The sequence below is a fragment of the Polyodon spathula genome, chromosome 19 (genome assembly GCF_017654505.1).
Source record: "Polyodon spathula isolate WHYD16114869_AA chromosome 19, ASM1765450v1, whole genome shotgun sequence".
NCBI lineage: Eukaryota > Metazoa > Chordata > Actinopteri > Acipenseriformes > Polyodontidae > Polyodon > Polyodon spathula.
In genome coordinates, this window is record NC_054552.1 from 28392999 (window position 1) to 28420059 (window position 27061).

At 36.4% G+C, this 27061-nt stretch overlaps 1 protein-coding gene across 3 annotated transcripts; it reads left to right on the forward strand.

Moving 5' to 3' along the window:
• The first annotated feature begins 286 nt into the window (after positions 1–286).
• Positions 287–21953, forward strand: LOC121294948 (myocardial zonula adherens protein). Of its 3 annotated transcripts, XM_041219192.1 has the most exons (15): positions 298–656; positions 1812–1901; positions 7667–7753; positions 8524–8682; positions 8949–9041; positions 9884–9997; positions 10904–11056; positions 11642–11767; positions 12162–12290; positions 13057–13154; positions 15108–15213; positions 15684–15767; positions 16424–16530; positions 20688–20916; positions 21441–21953. In XM_041219192.1, exons 1-15 carry the CDS (start codon positions 588–590, stop codon positions 21582–21584), a joined length of 1788 nt encoding a protein of 595 aa, XP_041075126.1. In that variant the 5' UTR covers positions 298–587; the 3' UTR covers positions 21585–21953. The 3 variants fall into 3 exon arrangements, with proteins under 3 accessions (XP_041075123.1, XP_041075126.1, XP_041075124.1); XM_041219189.1 differs by lacking the exons at positions 20688–20916; positions 21441–21953 and adding an exon at positions 16859–18149 and having other exon boundaries at positions 287–656; XM_041219190.1 differs by lacking the exons at positions 20688–20916; positions 21441–21953 and adding an exon at positions 16859–18149 and having other exon boundaries at positions 649–735.
• Positions 21954–27061: the final 5108 nt, after the last annotated feature.

The window sequence follows — 27061 nt, forward strand, 5'->3', positions numbered from 1 at the left end:
AACAGCCTCCTAATGTTTGAAGTTGTTTGTTATGAATTATTACTATCAAAGGAAAAATTGTAATTAAAATAAAAGGACTCTCAAAACGAGGCCACTGTGGATTTCTCTATGTTTTTAATCCTACTTTATTTTGGCTGTGCAAAAGAAAATATAAGCATGAGAAACACCCTCGGAAAACATTTTACAAAACCACAGACATCACAGGTAAAATGTAACCTGACAGGTCAGGTGAGAAGCCAGGCCTAGAGGTTCATTTTAGTTGCCGAGCAACTAGAGACACTATCTTTCGGAGCTGGGATGTACCCAGGTGCTGTCTCTCAGTACAACATTCGAACGCTGCGAGGACATAGGAATACATTTCTACAGCTCTGCTATTTGTCTCTGATACAGCATCATGGTTTCTCTTAACCTGTAGACCTTTTCCCTTATCTAGCCAAACAGGAATTTAATACAATTGTGAAACACATGAAGCTTACTTTCAGGGTGGAACCTTTCTTGCCTCAGGAAAAGCTGCAGCAGCAGGTGACAGAAGGCTCTACAGATATTGTTTTTTTGTAATTTGCAGGTTATCACATTTACTTCTCAAAATGATAAGGTACAGTTCTGCATCTGGCACTACAGTCACCACCACTGATAGCTTGGACCAAGCCAGAAGTGTAAGTATGAAAAACAGAGTCATTAACAGGAATGGAAGGTGTTAATGTTGACAGCATTGTAGCACTGGAAATTTTAAAGGTACAGTAAAAGCATTCACTTGTATGTATGCATATTACTAAAACCAATAGGCACTTGTGTTACAATCGTTTTAAGTTTTTGTTCTATTTATATTTCCACTGTTGGCATCAATTCAATAATTGTTTGATTAATCAAATGAACCAAAATTGATCACGCTCTGTTTTGGAAACTCACCTTTTTGTTTGGGACTTGAATATTCTTTGATTCTTTAATGGTTAGTATTTTGAATGTGTCGGGTTTAGCTTTTAAATGAATGTGTTAATAATCGCGCCCTTTATTTGCATCTCTATAATAAACAGCATGCCCACACCGATGGTTATAATGTTAATTATAGTATGTTAATTATTCCATCTTTAGTGTATCAGATATGTTGGTATTTCCTGTAAAATGTTAACAAAAATAGCATGTGGGTGGACAGGACCATGCTGCTCACCATCTGGGAGTCATCATTACTGTAAGATAATATCTACAGAATACCAATTCAGGAGAATTCAATAAACCTTTTTTTTTTGTTGCCACTATTGCATTGTTGCTTTTACAACCACGTTCAGTGCAAATACATTCTATTCCCTGCTTTAATGCTGCATGCATGCAGTCGTTCTATGTGTTAGGGTAATTCACAGGGATCAAGGGGTGCTTTGTAAGATAGTAGGAGCATACCTGTTTAGTTGATAAAGTTAGAGTGACAAGAGAGCTTCTAGGATACAGCACATGAGTCTACCTGCAGCTGAAACTGCAATCTGTGTGTACAGGACTGTGGAGAGATCTAGTAAACAGAAACCAGGAATTGTGTTTTAGCATAAAATTGAATAATATTGTGACTGAACAAAACAAAAAAAGATTTTACACATCTGTCCTGTATGTTTGAATACAACAAATACTTGCTGAGTCCAAGTTTAAAACCTGCGAATTAAGAGCACAATAATACATTTTGTGTAGGGTCGCTCTTATTGTATTGTCATCTCAGGTCGTTAATGTTTGCACAGAATGACAAATAAATTATCACTACTAGATCTAATAGAATAATGTAACTATGGGGATTAGCATTTAACCAGTGTTTTCCTAATGTCTTCTAGAGGGCTGTCCGCACCATGCGACTGACTCTCCAGACTCACGACTCTTCCCCGGTAAAGGATGGGGCCACGAAGAAAGGAAAAACAGACAATGTAAGTAATCTAAACAAAAGCAAAGGTTTTATCAAGGTGTATTTCTGGGAAACAACTTACAGTCAACTTGCTTAGTCACATGATCAGCGGGTCACATATTCAAAGTATCCTAATTGGTCAAAAAGCATTTTGTCAAAAGTTGAAGCCACCTACTCTGGGGAACCTACTTCCTTGTGCTGAACTGGACTCCAATCAGTGTAAATATACCCTACAATTGAGTGTTATCCAGATCCTTCAACCATGAATTGTGTAAGGGGCAGTGTTGTGTGTTACACTGCCATTACAGAGTCTGCCCCCTGCTGGTGAGATGAGATGCGGTTAAAAGCTTTAAAACTCTGAATGCAGACAAGCCTGGCTCTTTAGCATTGTGCGGACCTCCAGTTTGTATCCAACCTCCTCCCTGCTACAGCTGCATATTTAAACCAGTAACAGATGAAAACTCGCTATACAGGTTTTGAATTATCAGTGACATTCAAAGCACTTTGATAAAGAACAGAGCAGCAGTAGTCAGAGGAGAAAAATGTTCTGAGGCTGAAGCAGTAATGATGAGAATTTAACATTTACAGCTCTTGGGCATCGGCAGTCAATTTGAACCTAATTGGTCTCCAGTTGTTGCCAGCCAGCTGTTTACATTCATTTCTTGTATCATGCTGAAAGGATGAAGTTAGGGAGAGGATGTAAATTAATGAGGCATGTATACCAGAGCAAAGAGGACATATTGCTCATGACATTCATTATTACAACCCATTAACTTCATAAACTTCTGCTGATGTGCTTACAGAATTATGCAAGGTAGAGTGTTTCACTTTGTCTGGCCTGGGGTGTGATCAAATTTAATTGATTTTCAGGTAAAGTCTGGGAGAATGTCCAAAAATGTGACTTGCTGGTGAAGATTGAACTGAAACTGAGAGAACACCCACTAATGTTTGTGTAGTGTCATATATGCAATAGTCTGATGATATCTTTCCCTTGCTGTAGCTTCTACATTGCTAGGATTTTCTGGTTCCCAGTCTTAAATCAACACCTTGTTGGATTAATTCCTCTTTTAAAGGGGAAGTCTAATGATCTTGGGTTAATCATTTTAGTTATGTTGCAATGTGTATAGTGACTTTAACAGTTCTAATGGCTACCTTTGTTTTAAAGCAGTGTTTTATTTATCCTATAATCAGACTGTCACATGAATTTGAAGAAAGGTTTGTTGTTCATATTCTGCTGCATACATTGGGGAGGGCACATAGCTAATGATCCTATGGGGTTTCATTTTGTAGAATGCTTCCCTATGCTGTTCTATTCAATAACCAAATTTGGATATGCTTAAAAACAGTAGACTTGACTGTTGACAATATACCACAGTAACATTTTATTAAGGAAGGTGGGATCAAGTGCATTGTTTGGTGATTATGGCAAAGTGTGCTGTCTTCAATCATTTGTTGCAGTTAGAATGAAATGAAAGTTTATTCTTTACATTGGCATTGGAAGATATGTCTGTATTTCATAGTAAAGGTTTTGAGATAAACAAGCTGACTGCTGGCTGTAGATACCATCCCATCCTTAAAGGATTTACCCCATTGTGAATTATGCAGCCGTCCAAGGTGGAGTTATCCTGGTGCTGATTTCTTTCCTTCCTAATGACAATGCTCACTGTTGCCAAGGTTGTGATGTTAGCTAGCAGACGTAATGCCAAGTTACCAATAGGACTGCAAAGCAGCAGCATGTGTGCGCAGGTTGATTCTGATGACTCTTTGCTCCCATTCAGGTATAAGCAGGTACTGTTCAAAATGGGTATTGTGTTTTTATCTAAACTCTTCTCCTTTAAGAAAAGGTTTAGGCTTGTTTTCCTACTCAGCTTCTAAAAGAAAGATACTTGACTTACACACGGCATTGAAACACTTGATTACAGATACCATTGTGAAATACCTTCCGACTAATCTCATGACACAAGAAATGTTTGAAATAGTTTTTGGATAAGGTATTTCACGCAAGTCATTTCTGGTGCATAGTTTAGTCATTCAAAAATAACTAGAAGCACAGAATGAAGGAAATGTGGATAAGGGCTATCTGTTATTACAGTACAGCATGACTAAATCTAAACTGAACATGAACCAATACATTTAGATTTAAATAAAATAAAAAGTGGATGAATAGATAAAATTGAATAAAAATAATCTGTACCTTTTTAATTATAAACTGTTTACCACTAGCTTACCAACACAAATGCTTCAGCTGAATAGTTTCTTCTTTTGTTAATGGCCAGTTAGTATATCCTGTAATCTTATTTTATATTTTTGTTATAATAGTTTATAAATAGCTTGCTGGGAAAGAAGTTGTGCATTACACACATGACAGGATATAAGGGCACAACCAAACAGAAGAACAAACAGTTGTTAAAATATTTAAGTTGGTGTAGACAAGATTTTGGCAAGGGGAGAAAACATGGCCGCTGATCCATGAACCATATTATACAGTGGGCTTCACCTTTCTATTGGTTGTACAAATGTTTGGCAGGAAGCCACCCTTCTACACCCCTCTCATTACAAACAATGAGATGCTGTTTCGTAAACATTAAAGCGTTTTGTTTGTGTGCTGTCCAGGTGAACTTGGATCAATTTCATTTGCATTTTAAACAAGTTACCCTTGGTACTGTATAAAATAATTTGTATAAATTAGAATAAAACAGTAGGTTACAGTATATTGTAGAGATATAGTGTTTAACATGTATGAACAGTATGTGCATTTGTTAATGGTTTTGAAAATAGTGCTTTCAGTCCTGTACTTCATACATCTCCAATGTTCTTCATGATTATATTTTACCTTTGCAGAAGCCTACGCTTTTTTTTTTTTTTTTTTTTTTTGCAGCTGAATGAAACAAAAAGACTTTGTTGTTAGGATGACAAGCGAACAAGAAAAAACTTGTGGGCTTGATGACACTGAGCAAAGCTGGGCGAGCAGAATTAGCTTGTGTTGAGAATGAGTTGGGTATTACATTACATAAGTGACAATAGCATGAGACAGCAAATGCAGGTTAGAGAGGATGGCTTGTAACTGAACACTGAAGAGTAGGTGGTTGCAGATCACATTCATTTACATGCAAATAATAAACAAGAGGGTCTCTTGGGAACAGGAATACTAATGTGGTCTTTATTGATCCTTTCAAGGAAATTACAGCTCCAAGGAAAGTACAGCCTCTAGTTCAGTTGAGGAGAGGCATCTCATAATGACTCTGGAGATTGTGAGATGTCCGTGTCACCCTGGATTCTGATCAGATCTCAGCAGTTGCATGGGGTTAGTTCTGGACAGATTTAGTCTGCAGATCTCCAGTCAAGTCTCAACTGCTTCTCAACCAGGTACAAACATGGAACTGGTGGCTCAGTAGATCAGCCAACACTGTACATTAGAAGCCATATGAAATGAATGAGCTTAGCAAGCAAGAGACACCAACGTTATCCATGTTTAGGAGCAATACCTGTTTTTAGTTTCAGTGTGTGATCTGATCATGTAATAAAAGAGTTATCTGAATACATGAGAGCAGTGCCTGGGGGTAAGAGGCTGTGGCCTGTCACAGGTATTCTGTCATAGACAGATGTGTGCTTCATGTGCCTCATTGTTGTTGTTTTTCTACAATAGTGAATATGAGCTTCCCTCCTTTTAGCTGTGTGACAATTCATCTTTTACAATACAATACACTAAAGAGATATCAAAGGCAGCTTTGTGTGTGACAGAGCCTTCTGACGTGTGTGTGTGTTTTTTTTTTTTAAATCAGGTGTTTCCATTTTCGAATAAATCCCAATAAAAGGGTAATCATTAACTTTGCAAGTCTTTTTATTTTGTACATTTTTAGAAGGCTGCCTGTAGCTTATGCATTTTAGAACACACTGGTGTGTTAAATGACAATGTTATTAGAAACAGTAAACATCTGCTTGCACATAGCGTGTGGAGCAGACACTATATCCATTCATTGTTATACTGTCATGTAGCTTTACATTTGAGTGTTACAAAGTTCAGGATTTTGTGCCAGCTCATCCAACTGGACTCAGAGGATCTCTAACATTAAGAGGCTATTTAAATATCAATGCAAATATAGCACGAATTACCAGTCAGACAGACAAATGTTAATTAACGCTTGTCTTCTTTGGTGAATGCTTTCTGTTTTGTACGCCCCGATTGTAAAAGGGGAAAAATATCTTAAGGGTGATCTTGGGAACTTAAACATCTTTAATAAAATGTAACAGATTACTAATTGTTTTACATTTAATAATGAATTGCTCATATGGAGAAATTTAAAAAAAGACATACACTTGTATTAAATTGAAAGACATTATATTAAGTGTGTCTGAGTGACTGCTCATTTAAATACACAGGCAGCCCTTTATATCACAGCATTGGTTATGTATATGGTAGCATGTTCATGGCTTCCATTTCACTATCAATTGCGTTCTTGTTATTTGGAGAAACACACTCCGGACTACAGGTTATGAACAGGGAGCACTTTACTAGTATGGTTATTGTACTAGTATAGTAAGTTCAAATGTAAAATATACTGAAAAACAGGATCTTCAACCTAAATTCCAACCAAGTAGGATTTCAACTGTGTGCTAAGTATTGTATTCATATTGTAGCTTAAGTCAGTCTGTAGTGTCCTTTTTTATTTATTTTTGTTTAATCAAGTATCAGAAAATGAAACAATAATAGTTCTGTGCGACTAAGATAGCATTTATTTTCCTTTGCTTGAAACATTTCAAACACTGGTGCTATTGTCCTGCTGGTTTTATCTCACCTTTGCTTTACTCTGATTAATCCTGTAGAGCAAAGAGATTCCATTGTCTAAATATTTATTCAGCTGAAATGGTATCCTCTTTTAATATGAGAAAAAAGATCATTATTTAAGTTCATTTTTCTTACTTTATTGTTTAGCTTGTAATCTGCTCCATCTCCTTTGCACTTAACATCCGTTAGTTTGGCTGTTCATCTTTAAGTAAGGAAGGATGCTTTAGCAGTGTAGCATATTGGGATTTCACAGGTATGAAGTTGCTAGTAAGGAGTTATCTAGTTAGAAAGCATATTGCTTGATAAAACTGTGCAATATTGCATGCAGATTAATTTAAACAATGTATATCGGCCATTAACTTCATGATGGCCATTATCTATTAACTACATATTTAAAATCAGTAGTTTGCTTACTTAAAAAAATTGTATTTAGGTACCTTTTAAAGAACACATGTATTCTTTTTGAGAATTATGACTCACTGTGATCCTACATTAAAAATAAAAAAAACCCTCAAATTACAAAATAAAGTAAATAAACAACAAAATACTATAGCAACATTACATTCCCTGGTGTGGCTGCTCAAAACATGTTAACAATTTTGATATACCTGTACTGAGTCCTGTGACACCAGAGGCACGCTCGCTTTATATACAGTGCCACTAAAAGTAAAGACATTTCTGTATTTACAAACAACAACAAAAATAACAATCCCAAACAAATCTAATTAAAAGAACAGAAAGACAAACACAGGCATGTATGACGAGAGAGGGTATTTAGATACAAGCAAGAAAGGACACTGTAGGTCATACAAAACTAAAACATCAACAGGAACAAAAGGGCCGCCAGCCACAACAGACCACACAAAAGATTCCCTGTGCTCTCCAAGTGTCCTCATACTCTCTGGATGTTAATTCTTTTTAAAACAAGAATTGGTTGTTGTGAAGTTAAAGGATTTTTCTTCTTTCTAGACTAATCCTATGGTTATTTCATGGCACTACAGGAAGAGAAGCCAGCCACCCCGACCAGGAGAAGGAAGTATGGACATGTCCACAGTGAGAGAAAGGCCATCATTGAGACACCCGTACTGGTACTATTTCTCATTATACCTGGTATTGTTGGTTTGGCAAAATTCTGTTTTTTATATTTTTTTTAAAGATTGATTGCACATCCATATAATCATCAATACAATGCTCTAACTGTTGTTCCAAATATGATATTATTACATTTACCAGTCCTAGTTTCTAAGCTATTTGGATGTTAGTCCTACTTGGGTATTAATTTAATGCCTTTATTATACAGCAGTAACAATAGGTTCTTTATCCTTCCTTCATTTTTATAGAACACAAGAAAATGGAAAAGGGCAGCTGGGGTGTTTGTCTGGCTGTAGTCTTGACTGTGATATTTGTGGTTGGTACATTTGAAATATCCAAAGGGGAGCTTGATTCTCTTACCAAGTTTGATGCTAAACCAGTGTTTCAAGAAATATTTTAATATTCAACTTGCATGCTTGTGGTAAGAAATTATTCAAATCAGCTTGAATAAATTATATTTTAAATTCATAATACAAAAGGATGCAAAAATACATTAGTTTTTATTACCACCCACAGCATGACGGCGAACCACCACCATGGTGGTGTTTGTAATGCTACCTGAAGCATTATCTCTAAAATATTGATACAGTTCTTTTATGTGAAGCCAATACAATAGGTTACAAACAATTGTAAAGGAGAGTAGAAAATGTGTGTGTGTGAAACCTGTGCCCACTGGGTACTGGCGTCCTGTCTTTCTTACAGTCAGCAGCACTTCTCATGCATCACATATTCATCAGTCCGGTGACAACATGACTCTGCCTTTCAGCATCTCTCCAGTATGTCGAATGGAGCCCCGTCAGAGCCCCACAAGAGGGGCATGGTCTATGGGGTGGTACACAGGCCCGACGCAGACAGCCAGAGGGAAGTAGTGGTCTGTGAGTGGTCAGCCAATCAGATGAAAGAGGAGATGAACTACATCAAAGAGGTGAGAGCCCTGCTCTGTGCTCAGTTATACTATAGCTGCATAATAAACTATTGTATTATATTAACATGTGCTCTGCTCTTGAAAACAACCTACACATTACTGTACTTGTCAGTGAAAGCATACTGTATTTAAGTACTTACCGTCTGTTCCCACCATCCTAAATACTATGGGACCAGTAAAGTGGTCCTGATGCCAGCAGTACTCGTCCTTTTCCCTTTCTTTCTGTGTAACAGTATTTTTCATTTGCTCTCCTTTGCTCAATACAGGTGAGAATTTCCTTGGAGAAGGTTAGAGAGAGAATGTATGGAGAATTTGGAGGAATACAGCAGAAAATGCAACAGCTTTCACAGGACATAAGAGTAAGTCAAGTTTCTAGTTGATTCTTTTGTGATGCCACAATGTGACAAAATATCAACAGCTTTCTAATGATAATATGTCCTTCCAGTCAGTGCTGTATTTTTGGAGACTATTTTTTTGTCCAAAAAAGCCCCAGTAGTTCTTTTTTGTTATTTTGTTAACATTAAAAGTACCTTTATGGATAATAAAAGGACGGGGCATAGGTGCTGAAGACCTTAGACGCACCTTTCACCTTTCCCTCTGTTCATCACAGTTCCACCTCCATTCAAGTCCACACGCGCTCTCCCGCGCACGGTAATCCCCCCTCCTAACTACAACCTCCGGGGGATCTGCCCACTACACGCACACACACTAAAGACGTGCCCGGTATCCGTACAATACACAAAACATTAAACGAGACATAACAAACAAGACAAACAAACACAATCCAGATGCCGCCATCGCCAGGGTAGTTACAATACAGTGAATCAGTGATCTTCATTCTGCCTTACAGCACTCATACATCCAGGATTATGAATGGTTGAAGCTGTCAATTGGCAGACTCAGACTCCTGATTTAATGAGAATGCCATCGTAGCTTCTTTTCCAAGCCACACAGCAGTAAATTTAGCTTGCAGTGTTGTGAAATGAGCTATTGAGTTTCAGCCTTGGTTTAAAAGCCTCTGACACCAGTTTCCACCTGACAATCTATAAACAATCCAGAATATGTCAAAAACAGAAAAGAAATTCTCTAGTGTGGCTGAAAAACTCGACTTGACTTTGATGCTGAAAACTATGCAGCTACCTTGTGTGTTGTCGTTGCCTGAAGCTGGACGGTATAATTCGGCATAATGCATTCTGTTTAGGTTGCGAATTCACAGCAGCAGTCCTTGCTGTCTGAAGTGAAGGTGAAGACAGCAGCACTTGAAAGCTACGACCAGATGAGCAGCTCGCTCACATCGGCGTCAATTGATTTGCAGGTGCAGTACATGATTAATAACTCTGTCATATTCCACTGTCAGAGCGCTCAGGAACAACACAAAATCAGTTTTGTTTCCTGCATAAATTAGAAACTTGTTGGCATGTGTAATTTGTTCTTCCAAACCAAATAAGTTTCGAGTTAAAGCAGTTTTTATTGCAAGTTTTTAAAAGACCAATTAAACCACAATAGTATGAACCAGTTGTGTTGGTACTATTTTGTAGTACCAGTCTGAATCTGTAGTCTGTTAACAGTAAACGGCTGTTGATGGTTTCTTTCATAACAATTTAGAAAACTACATGCATCTGAAACTTAATTTAATCTATCAAAACAGCTTTAAAAAAAAGTATATGAATACTTGAGTTAGATCTTTGTGAATTTTTTGTGCATCATTTTTAGCATATCATGGCAACTATATATTTTAAACTTTCATAAAACTTTAGGAACCTGAGTAGAAGTACTTTTTAAAAGTATCCAGCGGGATACGCCTAATTAAACATTTGGAATGTTTTTAATGGATTTGCGCCCCTTGTCATAAATCTTTATGTAGAAGAATGTTAATAAGATTTTGGCTAAGCCAGAAATCCGAAAGCAGACTTGAGATTGTGTTTATTGTTTCACAAGCTGAGATAAAACTGGCCGCTGGCTTTGACAGAATTATGATTATGGTTTGTAAAGAGTGCAAAAAATCATCCTTATAGCTTTAAAAAAATACATCCAAAGTATAAAGGATAACTGTATCTCAATAGTTTACCAACTAAGGGAAAACAGGCCAAAAAGGGTCAAACCCCTGCCACAGTCAACGCCATTAGAAAAACATTAGGAACGTGACACTTGCTTGTCAGACACTTGTGATCCAGAAAGCTGGCCATGCAGCCATTCATAGCAATTTGTTTGTCGATTCCAGAAGTCCCTCGTGGACAGCAGCTTGGAGAGGAACGACATGAGACAGGAGATGAAGAGTCTGAAGGAGTCCTATGACAATACTGTGGAGAAACTGAAAGAAAAGGAGAGACAGCTGGAGGTAGCCCAGGCAGAAAACGAGACCCTGAAACTCAAGGTACAAAAGAGTAGAACATCCACAATCCTATCTGCAAGACCAAGCAACACAAAAAATGTTTGTTTTGATAAAAAAAAAAGCATGAGGTCATTTTATGTTAAAATGTCCCAATGTATCTGATAATATATTGGACAATCACACACTTAGTTCACGCCTTGACCGCCCTGCACTGCAGAGGGACTGTATATGAGCAGGCAGCCAGTTCAGCTCCGTTACAGTGTTGGAGGGAATGGGAGAAATGAGAGAATTCCTACCTGCTTGGCTTCTGTATCCACTTCTTCAGCATACTTTGCAGAGTTTGTTCTTAAACACCCTCTGATCATGCATTTCAGAGTATCGGAACCAGCTGTAGAATGCAATTGCAAACAATGCAGAACAATGTAGTCTTTGTGCTTTGTGAGATGTGACTACAGTAATCCTGCACCACTGCTTCTTCCTTTATAGGGTAATGTACATACTTCTTAATAGGGTGATTAGAATTACATTGATTGCTTTATGACATAGATTTGTGTTTGCTGCTACTATCTGTTTACAACACTCCCAAGACTGTGCAATGTGTAACTGTGTTTTTACTGCATGCATTAGGTAGAATCCTCCCAAGAGGCGAATTCTCAGGTGCTCCAAGATATGACCAGAAAACTTTACAATGAATATGAAGACAAACTGGGAGAGGAGCACCGCATACACAGGAAAAAACTGGAGGCTCTTCAGGTATAGTATCATTGTTTCCAGCATGTAATTATGAGACTGACTTTGATATTGTTTTGCCAGCTGGTCTTGATCATTGGGTTTGTTCAGCCAGACCTGTTTAATAAGCATCTCTGCTATGCATTGAATTCACCCCCTCCTGTGGCAGACAATGGGAAGTTCAGTTCAATAACAAGCAGTTATTACCAAAATTTGATAGATTCAAAATATACCATGTGTATATTACCAATGTAGTTACAAAAGTATTTGAAACTTCCTTAGACTGTCAGCTTGTAAATAAACTTGATGACCATTTATGTCATTATTATTATTATTATTATTATTATTATTATTATTATTATTATTATTATTATTATTATTATTATTTTAACATAAACACATTGTTTTCCCTGCAAAGGCCCAAGCCAATGAATATATTAGGCAGATTCAGGAGGCCAATGAGAAGGTGAGAATAGCAGAGGAGAAGATTAATGACAAAGACCAAAGGATTGGTGAACTAGATCGGCTCATCCTCTGCATGGGAGAGGTAAATACAGACTGCCGTCAACCCATATTCAACACTGTAAAACCTACACAGGCACTGTGCACAAATATCTGGAAAACATCTCTGTAAGCAGGGGAGTGGGAGTGGAAAATGCTCAGGGATACTCTGCCAGTAACCAAGGCGTCTTGGATAGAAGATTCCGCTGTGTATATATAATAATAGCTTACTATTTATATACACACATAGATAAAGAGGTTAGTCAGTGCATGCATCCAAACTTGTAGTGCGAGTCTTTCTGGAAAATGTAATTGAATGTGAATGATACAGTATTATAATAATACAGCTCATAATTTGATAGCCTTACAGTACAAAAACAGTATGTGTTTTATGATCACCTGTTTTTTTATTGTCATAACTAATGAATGTATTAAGAAATATCTGAGTACAGTAAAACTTCTATTATCCAAACTAACTGGGACCAGGAGATGTTCGGATAATTGAATTATGACAGTGACATTTTTTTACATGCCTTTCCCAATCAAAAAAATACTTAATTCAACCCTGTACCTGTAAATATATAACCAACAGCACTACACTGTTCTGTAAATACCACAGATTGAGGGCTGAATAGTGCATTTTATAAAAAAACAGGGCAGAAGATCACAGCACACAAGGTTCATAACGGGCTGTTCGGATTCTCGAGGTGTTTGGATAATCGAGGTTCAGATAATCAAAGTGTTACTGTTCTTCCTCAGGCTCTCAGTTCAATGCAGTGTCCCTCCAGTTAATAGATTTCTCGATGTTGCAGGAGCAAAGCCAACTTCAGAGGCGCTTACAAGAAAATGAGCAGCAGAGAGAGAGACTGAGACAGACAGATGAGATTGACGGGTCAGAGAAAAGCAGGAGGTAGACCAAAACTTTTTTTTTTATACCAAAGAGGTTTCTTTTTTTAAATGTTATTTTAAATCATGCATTTCTTTGATAATAAATCAGTTTATACTGTATATACTCCTCTTTTTACACACACACACACACACACACACACACACACACACACACACACACACACACACACACACACACACATCTATTTAAAACAGTCCTCATCTGCTTGTAAATGTATATTATATGGGCAGGGTAATATGAACCAAATGATGAAAAAATGGGTACAAGATATATTCATCTGGGAAGCTTACTATTATACTCTGGCTATTATTTATACACACACCCCGCACACTCATCTGGTATCATTCATCTATTTATTTACACCACTTACACATCATCACACATACTCCATATTTGTTTTTTTCTTCACATACAAACAATCTACTGTGGATACTCTCTTGAATCTCACAGAACTGAATGAAAGCCAATAATAGCGACCACAGAGAAACAACCCTTCGGAGATCATCTTCAGACCCCTCCTGCTCTATTTGCTTCTCTTTTTAAAGCCTCATTGGAAAACCATGTCTGGCGTGATGGGGCGTTTATCACAGAACATAATGTTTCTATAAAGGTTCCAGAGTAAAAACGGGAAAATAAAATTCCACGTTTTTTCTGGATGTTTCTGCACAAAACAAATTACTGCAGAAGGGAAAATGTGCCTGGGACTAGTAACATGTTATGAGTCTGACCCAGCTGTTTGGCACTGGTAGATATAAGAACTACAAAAGAATAAACACAGTCTGAAAAAATGAAGACTTTGTGAGTTATTAAAGTCTGTATTTATTATTTAAATAATTACTTGTGATATCTGTTAACCCTTTCAGTCCTGGCGGGTGCTGAAGGTCCCACCTTATCTTAAAGCACTGACACGACTTGAAAGTACCATTTACCAAAATATATGTAAAAAGAAATGTTGTCCTGTTCTCATGTATACTCAATAAAGGAGAGCCTTCATTTCACATTCTTCAGCTTGATAAAAATATTTCAGGGTTGAAAGGTTTAAAGAAGCCAGCCATCAGGACCTGTTTATGGAACATCAAACTTTATAGAGATCTGAGACTTGAGGTTGTTATAGATCACCTATGGTACTGTTAAAACAATGGGCAAACCTGAAATGTCTTGTCTCTTAGCAACACTGGAGGCCGTTGTGGTTCAGCAAATGAGAAGTCAGACTTACGTTGCTCAGAATCTGACTTAGCAGTTGTTACAGCGCTAAACAAGAAGAGCCAATAAAACAATCTATCCACAACTGGAAATGACCCTCACGGGTCTCTATTGTTAAAAACTGTATGACTAATGACATTCAATCTTCTAGCAATAAACCCAAACCTCATATGGCCTTTTCCCATGCTCTGCAGCCATACCACATCACCTCATCATTTTGACAGCTAGTCTATCAAATAAAAGCTGTGCAGCATTTTACTGTGACTTCATTATCATATTGTCAGTCTTGGCCAGGTTATTTGTTCCTGTTTGTGCGTGTAACACCCTCCCTAGCTGCTCTCAGCTCCAATTAAATACTAGAAGATGTACAAACAATTTTTGAGCAGTATTGCAAATGCACACACCACCTACAGGTAAACTGGAAGTGTTTTTTTTTTGAGTGAAAGCCTAATATTATTAAACCTTACATAGGATTTTATTTTGCGGTTTGAAAGGTGCCTGTATGCATGCTACTCAGTGTTATCTTTGATTTTGGGAGTAACCTACATTTCAATATACAAAATATACAGAATCTTACAGTATCTATTGAAATAGGTTACATACTGTACTAAACAAATAGGATATTCAAGAGTGTGTGTCATTTCACAGAAATACTATTCCTCATTGTGTTAATGACTTGCCAGCTTAGTGCTGCTTTATGTGGGTGGGGAGGTAGAGGTGCAGTTGTTGATTGAAGTCTGTCTTATTCAGGTCCCAGCTGCTGGAGGAGGAGGCTTCTAGTCTGAGGGAACGAATCAAACACCTGGATGACTTGGTCCACAACCAGCAGAGGAAAGTCAAGCAGATGATTGGGGAGGTGAGGAGCAGTTCAACTGGGGCTGATTGCGGGGAAGCATATTAGTGTTGCTCTCTACTATTGAAACCTGTAAGTGTAGCATTGTGCACTGAAGCCTGAGCAACACTGATATGCTTCCCCATCTCACTCTCTCACAATAACCCCTCTTCAGAATATTGTGGAATAGGTAGAAAGTGTGGCAAACAATCCAATCAAATCGAACACAATAGGGAATCATTGAGAACACACATGGAGGTCAGTTCAGCTCAGTTCAGTTCTAAATATCCCCACCTGACATTTCCAACAGAGTGTGAGTCTCTATTGATGTTTTTGCTTAGATTCGATTGTTTGCCACACTTACTACCTATTCCAGCAAAAAATGATCCCCGTGATAGAATATTCCACGTAATATTAGTTGTCTCCCCCCCCCCCCCCCCCCCAAATGTGACTCCCTTTCAATGTAACAAGGCTTTTTATCATTCGCCATGTAGATTGAAAATTTGAAGAGACAGATTGAGCAAAAAGACATGTGTATAGAACAACTACTGGAAAGAGTATCAGTTGTGGACTGTGAGGTAAGGTCTGCCAGCTTTTTTTTTTTTGTTTTAGCTGCTTCTGTCTGTTTACTGTAATCTCCACAGGCCCTGTTCTGAAGTAGGGAAAAAATGGACTAAAATAAAATTACAATAGTTTGATGTCTATCAGTGCATAAGTATCTGCCTTTGCACCTGCTTGATAATAGGGCCCCATGACCTGGAAACAGGAGGCTCCATTTGTTGTTTTCTCTCGCCAGGTGCGAAAGTAGTTCAAAGTGTGCTAATTAATCTGGTTCCAATTTCCTCCTTTTGATTTCCATCTTTCTTCACATTACTTCTCAGAATTTAGCCTTCTAATGACACCTGCTGGATAAAATTTATAGCAATTTCACAGTCACTCCTACTCATTCTCTGCGATTGTTACAGGAGGAAAGCAGCGGCCTGTTTAAAATTGTTTTATTTGTAAGTCTTACGCAGGGAATTATCATCTCATGTCTTTGAGTACCAGTATGGAACATTTAAGATTTTGCTACTGTTGCATTAAGATGTAAAAGTCATCCACAATTCAGGTTTGTGTCACTTGCTTTTCTTTAGGGTTTGAAAAAATGAAAAACTAAATATGTGAGTTAATAGGATAAAAATATGTTTGCCCCAAGCATGTTCCACTGATGTTATTATTTTGCTGTGTTTCTTAGAATAAGGAGTTGCAAGACAAACTGAATTATTTGATGTCTCTTAATAATACACCAAGAGCTCGTGTGGAAACTAGGGAAACTGGAGTTGAATGTGATCTCCCTTACAGGTAGGAAAATACTGTACGTGCTTTTGCGAGATTTATATATTATTAAGCAGAGAGTGATATAATCATTTTAAATAAGGTAGATGGTGGTGCATAACCTGTAGTGTTATATATAGGTTTTGTGTGGATCTGTGGCTGTACTGTGTATGGCATTAGCTATGTATTTACAATACAGAGTGAACATTCCAGCTTTCTTTAGCATTTTCTTTTACTGAATGTAATGGGCATACTTTGTATAATTATGTGTTTTAATACATATGTTTAATGAATTACCATTTGTATCCACTGTGGTAAAGAGAACAGTCTGATGATTATCTATTTTATTTTTCAGCACACAAACACAAGCACAGCTGCAAGCCCAGGCACAAGAACCAACACAAAGAGCACTAAAGTACCCAGCAAGGACATACACACCGTACATGAGACTCATGGAACTCACAGGAAAGACTCCACAGCAATGAACATGTGGTTCTTCCAAGACTGTTATCCTCAACTGCACTGAACTATTGCTTTAAATATTATATATACATGTGTTTACCTTGGTTTACTAACAGTTAGATAATTCTGACTTTTTGATAAATATAACACACCTATTTTGATGCAGGGCAAGACACTTTGATTATATATCTTTAAAAAGTTGATTGCATTCAAATTGAGTGCCATCAAAATATAAGCAAAGTGAAACTGTCTTAGAGCTCTGTTTTAATGATCCAAATCACATCAGCTGTTGATATGCTGCCTCTTTCTGGATTATTAAAATAGTACCCTTTGTGCACCAAGGTATTATAACAGGTCACCAAAGGGCCATGTCTGAGAATATATGTGTTTATCATTATTTATATGGGGAATTAAACTTAACGTGGCAGTTACCTTAATATTTGGCTTTGCAATCCAAAGACACAGAAATGATCTTGCCAGCTTGACTGGCTAAAGTACCTCTAAGTTGCATTTGAAGTAATATTTCAGTGGAGCTCAACATATTTTAATTGTAGTTTGCTGCTTCAAATGGTTTCCAGGTTCATGTTTCACACAACCCTAATCTTCATCCAGCTTGACAGTGTAAACCTAGGAGTTTTTCAGAAATTACTTTTTTTAACCATAAAAAAAAAAATAAATAAATAAATAAATAAATAAATAAATAAATACTCTAGTCCCTGTTTGAAGCCCCTGTATTTTACGAAAGCATGTGACTCTGGTATAGAAATTGCAATAGTATAATTAATTTGTATCTAGGCAGAAAAGATAGGTGGAAGTAGCAATGGAATCATGTTTTAAAGAGTGTAGCTACAGTATTCAATCATAAGTCAAAATACTCCTTAAAGTACTTTAAAGGGAAAGCTATTTTAGCCTTAATACTGGTATCTGATACTGGTATTGTTTCAGCAATATGATATCCATGTTTTCAGTTTGAAGCAGAAAATGTTTAATTGATGCTTTCCAAAACAACATTAAGTATAACCTCATGCAATACGAATATTAACATAATGTTGAATGACATCTGCATTTTTGTACAGTAACAGTTATGTTGACATTGATAACAATATTTATATTTAATACGGTATACCTCTCACAAGATTAAACTTAACTTGTAACCAGTATTTTTTTTTTTTTACTTTACAATAACTGAGAAAGCATGTAAATAATGTGTATTTCAATCTTGTGTTTAATATATAATTCTAGGTACATCTTGCATCATCTTGATTAATTGTTTTCTTATATGTTCTATAGCAATGTTATCATTGCATGTGTATCTACAAACTATATAATAAAAATACTTTTTTTTACAAAAACGTGTTATATTTTATTATTTTAGTCAAAACATATTGGCTTTTTATACATTTGCCCGTATGTTTTTTAAGCTGCTTCCCTGTATTTAACAATTATTTTAAAGTATTATTATTTCTAAATTTATTCTTTATCAATTCATATTCTTTAAAACATAACGGACGGACACACACCACATCCTACAAACAAATCAGTTCAATTGAACAAAACGAACTCTGCTTCTTGTCCTAAACAGACATGACGCTCAGAGTTTGTCAATAAAGTTTGATGAAATTTACATCTGCGACGAAGTTCCTGTAAAATGGCGCCGCCAGTCTATGTTTTCAAACGTTGAGAAACAAAATCAGAAACAGGATTATTTCTCATTGCTTTCTGTGTTTAACATCGATTTTAAAAAATAGGATGGCGGCTTCGTGGACTGAGCGGCAGGGTCATCTGGTCGATCTGCACAATAAAAGCAAAGAGGAACTCCGTGATATTTTCAGTCGTCAAGTGAAACTGCTGTCAAACAGGTAAGTGTGCGAGGAACGGATCGCTCTAGACACAGACACCCGAGTTTTCTATTAACTCATTTCACTTTGCGTATCATTTATTTGTAAGAAAGATTCTGCATATGTTCACGATTTAGATGTGTTCATCATATATCCATTGCGAATTACATCAACAAAAACATGAACAAAAAAATCATAACACGTCCCTCCACGCAGATGTACACACACACACACACGGAAACCTGTTTTTTTTTTTGGTACAAAAATACCCAACAGTAAAAGCTGTAAATTGTAAGCGGTAGATTGGAGGCAACTGTTCAGCAGTATCTTTATTGCACATTTGATGTACTGTACTAACATGCTCCGTCTTGAGTACTAAACGCATCACAAAACCAGGAGTGGGTCAGACTGCTGTGTAATAGCAGTCATATTTCCATCATTGAAATTACAAAATATAATGCTTTTAAAAAAGTTTTAAACACACGTGCTTTATTGTTCTACTGCTATATCTCTTTACTGTGTAGGTGAAATGTATTTATCACAGTGCAATGGTTAACTAAAGACGCACTGAAGAGCTTGAGATGTAGCAGTATGGCATCACAACGAACTGAATTCAAGGTATTTATGCAAGCTTTCACTATGAGAAATATCATGGTCCATGAATACAGCATAGATAATGTAGTGTACGTTTCTTGACTTGGATTGTACACAGTTTATATAGGAAACTGGTAATTCTCAGGTAAAATATAACAAGAAGCAATGCTTTAAATTCAGTTGAATGTGGTGCCTTTTCTAATACTCTTTCTTTGATTTTTGGGGAGTGGACATTTTCTATCACATATGTAGCTAAATATCAGACAACTGAGTGGGCAGGTACAAAATTCTGGTCTTTTTGCATCCTTCATTTTTAAAAGGTTTTCTGTGACAAAAAAAAATGTCCCTTAAATGCCTTAAATCTTTGTTCATGGTTTATTTCATTTAGGAGATTTGTTCAGACTCTCCCTGATAAAGGGAAGAAGATTTCAGACTTTGTTGAAAAAGTTCGATCAGCCCTTGCTCACATTGAAGATTTGGAGAGGACAAACGATATGCTGTCTACAGTGAATATTGAGTTTGAGTCTAGATTTCAGCCGAAGACTCCTATAATGGAGAAAGAACATGGACACAATGCTATAGACATCAGTACCTCACAAACGCAGCTTTTAAAAACATTTATTAATAGGAATAACACTGAAAGCAAATATACAAAAGAAAGTGGACGTACATTGGCAAAAGCAGAAACTATATCGGAATGTATCGATGTTCACATGCCTCAAAACAATTGTGATACACCAGCAGATAGCCTGGCTCGGGTAAATGTGGAGACTGCAACTACTGCTCTTCTAGGTCAACCAGTTTATGATGTGAAAATAAACTCTGCCCTCAAAAATGATGAGGAACTTGCACAGGTATTTGAAAAGGTCACGCTGGCAGATGAAACTGAAGTCATGGCTGGCCTTGGTGACACACGGCAGGAAACGGTTTCCGCTGGTGACAACAGACAGAATAGCAATCCCTTTGGAATAAATCAGCCACAGAAAAAGCCTCATTATATTGAAGTGTTTGAGAAGGCAGAGAAGAATCCAGCTATTAGGAAATCTAAATTTAAACCAAATCAGTAAGTATTGTCCTGTGTCAAAACTGGTATTGTATTGCTGTAGGTTAAGTAATATTATTAAAAAGGTCTGACACATAGAAAGACATCTTTTGGAAATACAGCCAAGGGTGTCGTCTATTCAGTTTGCCTATTTTATAGATACTTTTTCATAGATTGCTGTGACTGCATTCCAAAAAAAGCTAGGCTTCATATTACTTACCTTTGCTTGTTTCTTTGTTTTTTTACAGGTTGCCCTCTGGCTGTCATGGGTCTTCTTCAGCTGGCTCCTCATCACCCAGCCACTCTCCAAGAAGACCTGAGTCCCAGCTTTCTCCAGCAGAGAGACTCCTCCGAGACAAGAAACACCTTGATGATATCACAGCATCCAGACTACCTCCACTTCACCACCTGCCAACCCAGCTGCTGTCCATGGAGGAGTCTGCAGCACTGCAGCAGAGACAGAAAAAGAAATACGAGGTATGGTGACCTCTTTACAAATCTACTTGAATGATCTTCCTAGTTTAACTCAACTATTAATGTGTGTTTTTCTGTTTTCACAAGTTTGATTTTAAAAAAAGGCTATATTTATTTATTTGTTATAAGCCACTACTTCCCTAATAGTGAAGTCTCCTTTATTACCTGTCGAATAAGAGTATTCTGCTTTGTTCTATATTAATGAGAATTGTATCAGTAACACTGTAAAAAATGTAAGACTATTGGATTTCATCATAGCGCTGAGAGAAATATTCAGACAAACTTGTTTGCTTGAAATGTATTCAGTGGCAACAATGCATATTTGTTCATTGAGCAGAATTTATGAATGATATCCTGCAACGGAAAGTAATGCTTAAATTACATCCTGAAATAAATAACCCATTTCTCGCATGTCATTTAATGTGTTTGTTTTAATTGCTTATTTATTTTATACTTGAATCAAAATAGATTTCTTTTTCACTAAGTGTGTTTTTTTTAAAAGAGGTAACAGCTGCTTTTTCTTGCAGGAGGTGCAAGCCAAGGTTGCTGCACAGAAACTTGCAGAAAAGCTGAATGTCCGAATGGTGCCCTTCAACCCTGAAGGGGAAGCGATGGTGAAATACAGAGAGGTTCATGATGATGGAGACATTCACTCTTCAGAGGATGATTAGCTCAGAGGAATGCACATGCTTTGTTTTTGGCACACTGGAATTTGAGAGATTCTCAGGCACTTATGGAAATGAACTTTAAACATTATTTAAAATACGTATTTTATTCTATGAAGTATTCTGTTTTCAGCAATAAAAACATTATCTGTGTTTATTTGCTTATTATAAAATAAGGAGTGAGGTAAAACTACAGCTGGGTAAGTTATTATTACAAAAGCATTTGAGTTTAATGCTGCAACTCAGAAAAGTCCACATATGTTTTAACCTGACATTACTTAATATGATTGAAAATATTGTATAAATAATACTAACACAAAAACTTTTGTATTGCCTTTTTGCAAGAATATTTAAATAAAAGAACAGTTTCCTTTTGTAATGTGTTTGCCATCCTGTCACCCTTGATTTGTTACAAAGCAAGACACCACCAATATGTGCCATTATAAATCGCATATCAGAAACTAACCAATCACAGTGAAGTGTTTGCCAACATTCTAGTAGCCTATGTACAAATGCCATCCCATGCATAGAGCACCACACCTAATTCCAATGTTTAAGCATCAAAACGGCACAAGTTTTTCTGGTTGTACTTTAGTTCTAAATAAATATTCTTATCACAATACAATACCTGCAGCACTTCATTCTGTACTGAAGCATTTCATAACCCGGGGGGGGGGGGGGGGTAAAAGTTAGGTTTTACATAAAAACAACAATTTTTAGTTATAAAGCTATTCCTGAGTACAATCTCCATTAATACATTAATATGTCCTGTGTAGGATATCTCTTGTTGTATAGTAGATGTCATTTTGCAAAGTGTGAGTATCCAGGGCAAGGTGGCCTCTCTTCTACAATGACTTTATCTACATTCATTATTCAGTAATATTTCTACTATTGCAGCTGTTAAGAAAAAAAATCAAACATGTTTAAAATGATGCTGAGGTTGCCCAGAATTGTCTTCAGAACCCTGGATACATGCCTGTTAATAGAAATTAAGACACCTAGAAAAATTGGATCACAAACTTTTGTTTAACATCTGGAATGCATTTTGCTTATGTTCCCAATTCACTTAGATTACATAGTTTCCAGTTAAATCCCTGACACTGATACAAATGACAAGAATCCTATTGACCTTTTCTGATAATTCTGTGTGTTGTTTTGATTCCGATATGAGGACATTTCTTTTAATTTTAATGAAGGAAGAAACCACTGAATATAGAATTCAGATGAGATAGCCAGTGATGCTCTTTGATAACCCCTGATAATTGACATAAGAACTGTGGGAGCAGCTTAAATAAACATCTGGACACTGTTTAGACATTTCTGGTGATGGAACCCAGATATATCTTTCAGACTTGCAATAATAAATATTTCAGCAAGGCCTAAAAGGATCTGCCTTCAATACTGGTCTTAATTATCGTGTTTATAGAAATATGGTGACTGATACAAATTTAAGTATTACATTTCTTTTGAAGCTTCCAGCATCCGGCCTATGTGATCATGCTTAAGTAATATTGCTGCTTTTACATCAGGAGGTAATTTATAGGTGAAGAGCCTAACCAGTCATAATTCAGATTAATGTCACGCTAGCCTTTAACATTTCTATCTTAATTTATGGAGGCTTATCAGGGCTGTTGGTTTCTTAGCGTTGGTTAATTCAATTAACGATTGCTAGATCCAGTACTTTAATGTTACTGCCTTGCTACTTTATTGTTCTGCATGTTTGACATTTCAATAACATGTTCAGTTGTTTTTGGGGCATGTCTTGGTTAAAACAGATGTATATAAAATTATAACTGTTACTATTGAATTTCATCATAATGTGAAAATGTAGGCAGAAAATAGTTTTTGCCTGAGTCATGTATATGGGGATATTGGCAGGCCAGTCACCTACTGTTCATTGTGTACAGCGGTAAATAGCAGATTTGATTCTTCGCATGGCCATATATTTTTAAAGTTAGAATTAACACACTTTTTTAATAGTCTGGTGCTAAACTAACATGCAAGACAATGTAAGTTCTAATTTGAAATTAATTTAAATTTGAATTTGACAGAATTTAAAGACTGTAGACTAATGGAAATGACTAAACAGATGTCTTATCTGTCCATAAAAATCATCAAGCTTTGCGAAATAAAACTGTGTCTAACAGCGTGTGGTTAAGTGACATGTTATATAAACACTGAATTATAAAATGAAATAAAGATCAGCATTTTGCTTGTATTGTTCATAATGTCTTCAGTATGGAGGTCACATAGTTCATGGTCATGTGAAAATGAAATCATTAAACAGCTGTATCTTTATCAGCTCCATATGCTCTGTTCATACCTAGGACTGTTTCAGGGCATGTTGTATTTTCTTTGCACAACCTTGAAATAAATTGTGACCTACATGCAACTTTTCAAGTTAAAAACACAGGAAGACCTCAACAATAGTGGACACCCAAAGCACAGAGTGTTTGACATTTTTCACATAAGCTGCATAGGTGACATTCTCAAAAGGAAACCGTTAAGCAAGTAAAAAGTATTTTTGTTTTTCTGTTTAAGTACTGTAATTGGTAACAACTGCAGTGTTGTGCAGTTACCTTGTTACTCAGCAGATGGCGGTAATGTTCCTGAAATCACTGCTTTCTGAATCACGTGATGACAGCTGTACTTTTAAGCATGCACCTATGCAAGTATATTCCCCGTTTAGTTTCTACTTGATCACACCTGCAAGCAGAGATATATAATGCGCACAACACAAAACAACAATTACCTCAGAACAATTTGATAGCTTTTGAGTTTTGTTTTTTTCTTGGATCTGCAACATGCTGCACGCTATATTAGGTTTTGGTTATTGGTTGGTATCACACAATATTAACACTCTTCAACATCTGATTGTATTCATTCAAATATTATATGCTCACACCTTTCATGTGGAATTCATTATGGGTTGTATTCCAGAAAAGCCCGTTATGCTGCGACCTTTTATGCATTGTGTTTCTGGCATGCATGAAGTGAAAAGAGGTGCACAGCAATGTTTTACACAGGTTGTGAGCAGTGTATAAATAGGACTAAATACTTTTTGTCAAGCAGACTTTTCTACTGTTATGACAATCATGAACAGGTTAAACCAGCAGAGATTTTCAACCTTTAAAAGCCAAAAGGCTGCCAACATGCCAGCAGTCCCCTGTCTCTGCTGGCACAGCTTTAAGCAACATAGTTTCATGACTGTCAACACCTCATCACTTGAAGGAAGCCGGCATCGCTGGGACCACTGAGATCAAGACATGGCAAGGGGTAGAAACTAAAGACTTAACATATTTTGTATGATTTTGTAATAGTATGTTTCCAACAGGAAAATGTAAGTTTTAAACTTGGTTTATTGCAACAGAATAAATCCTGTATTGATTATAGTCCAGTACAGTATTGACATAACAGTATCTTTAACTTCCCATTTCTAATTTTGTATAAAATAGCAGCAATATCTGTTGTTGTGGTTTGTATTGTTTTTTGTTTTTCCTTTGTTTTCATTGTCAGTCATAAATTTATTGCACAAATTGGGTTTATGTGGTTCTTTGCTGCGACACAAAATCATACTAGAACACACTAAATATGCACCTTGTGTATATGCTGTACAATATGGAATTGAATATAGACAATAAAATGTAGGTGAGAAATTATTAACTCAAACAATTGACAGTTATTTTTTATGGGTTTAATGTTTTAGAAAAAGCTGCCTTGTTTTTTGTAAACACCTGATACTGAAATGCTGCATTTACCTGCAGACACACCCCAAGACAGTGCTCTAGACAGCCTCCCTAGTCACACTTCTCCTGAAACATAGACACTGTACCTGGAAAATAAAATGCACAATAGACACACATGTTCAAATAAAATAATTCCAGGTGTCATCTCGTCTATTAAGATCTACTTCCCAAGATTGATAGGTTAGTACAGTTTCATCTTCCTTATGATTATCCTATAGTTCCCTTTTTGATAAACTGATCGTTTTGTAATTTAAACCGCTGTTAAAATTGCAGGGCAAACCAAAACCTCACCCAGGCCTCCAAACAGATGGAAATGTCTTTCAGCCACAACACTCTTGATCTGGCAGAGACCCTAGAGATGACATGCTTCATATGACATTGCCAATGTCACCAAGATCCTGTTCACTTACTATCTGTCTGTTTCTCCTGACAAAAGCTGAATATGTTTATTAAACAAGTTTTAGATATTCATATGTGTTTACATAAACATGGTGTTCTATTTTAATGATCCAAAGTAACCCATCTTTATCCCCTAAATATTTTAATTATTTTGTGAAATTCACTCCACCTTGTTTTTATTGTCTTGAATAATTTTAATGAGAGTAAAATAAATCACTGCTGTGAAAATACACAGCAGAATTAGTACTGACTTACAGGCAGGCAGGATCTGATCTGCTAGTGCTATATATTGATGATTCAATTACATGATATGTACGGTAATATTTAATCAATTAACCAAATCATTTTATAATACAGGACCCAAACTTGCCTCCTACATACATTGTTTTGAATACATTCAGGTTTTTTGTTCTTGTTTAAATATATATATATATATATATATATATATATATATATATATATATATATATATATATATATATATATATATATATGTATGCATTCTTCAATCAGATTAAGAAAATAATATGTAAATATTATCAGCCGAAATGAAATCATGTTCAGTACCCTGTTTTGTTACACGCGATTTGAGACGTACCACGAGTGTAAATTTACAGCTACTCAGGGAATCAAGCCAGACATTATAAATTTAAAGCACTCAATTCATTTTAGGGGGCATGTACTGTAGTAGGCAAAGCGTCCAATACTATTATCGGTTACATTTTCTATGACTTTGCATGTATGCATATTTACCATGGCCAAAAATCTGTGAGAATGTTACTGGGAAGTTTGCCAGCTCAATTCAAAACCTCATTTAGAGTCAACATACCCCCTGCGCAGCACTCTTTAAAGACACCTGCAGTCGAATAGGAGCGCTTATTTATTTTATATTTATTATTCTTATTCCAGATGACCATTGCCATATATTTCCTCAAAGCAGCTACAGACATAGCTACAACATTACTATATGGACTGCTGTAATCCTGGCCCAGTTGAAGCCCTCATAAATACTAGATATCCCAATGCTGTTTGCTGGCTGAAAAAGCAAAATCTGAAAAGTCAGTGACAGTTACTATAGTTAGGTTAGCTTTAAACAGATTTAAAATTGAGAGACGATGGTGATGCAGAGAAGTTATGTGCTAATCACCAGTTAAAGGTGCATTATTCATTATATATAATGAACTGGAGCTAGCACTAAATCAAATGGGTATTTTCTCCCTTTTGAAGCCTCCAAAGTGATAAGTAAATCAACCCTGTGGGAAAACACTTGTGGGATTTATACAGAATTAAAAGGCAGCACTATTTAGATCTGCTACTCTGTATAGCATTAGAATAGAC

Bases quoted from the DNA above. Each gene is read 5' to 3' on its own strand.
- LOC121294948 (XM_041219192.1), top strand. From the start codon at position 588: ATGATAAGGTACAGTTCTGCATCTGGCACTACAGTCACCACCACTGAT. The intron at 1,902-7,666 runs GTAAGTAATCTA...ATGGCACTACAG, and splicing joins AGAAAGGAAAAACAGACAAT to GAAGAGAAGCCAGCCACCCC. The intron at 20,917-21,440 runs GTATGGTGACCT...TTTTTCTTGCAG, and splicing joins GACAGAAAAAGAAATACGAG to GAGGTGCAAGCCAAGGTTGC.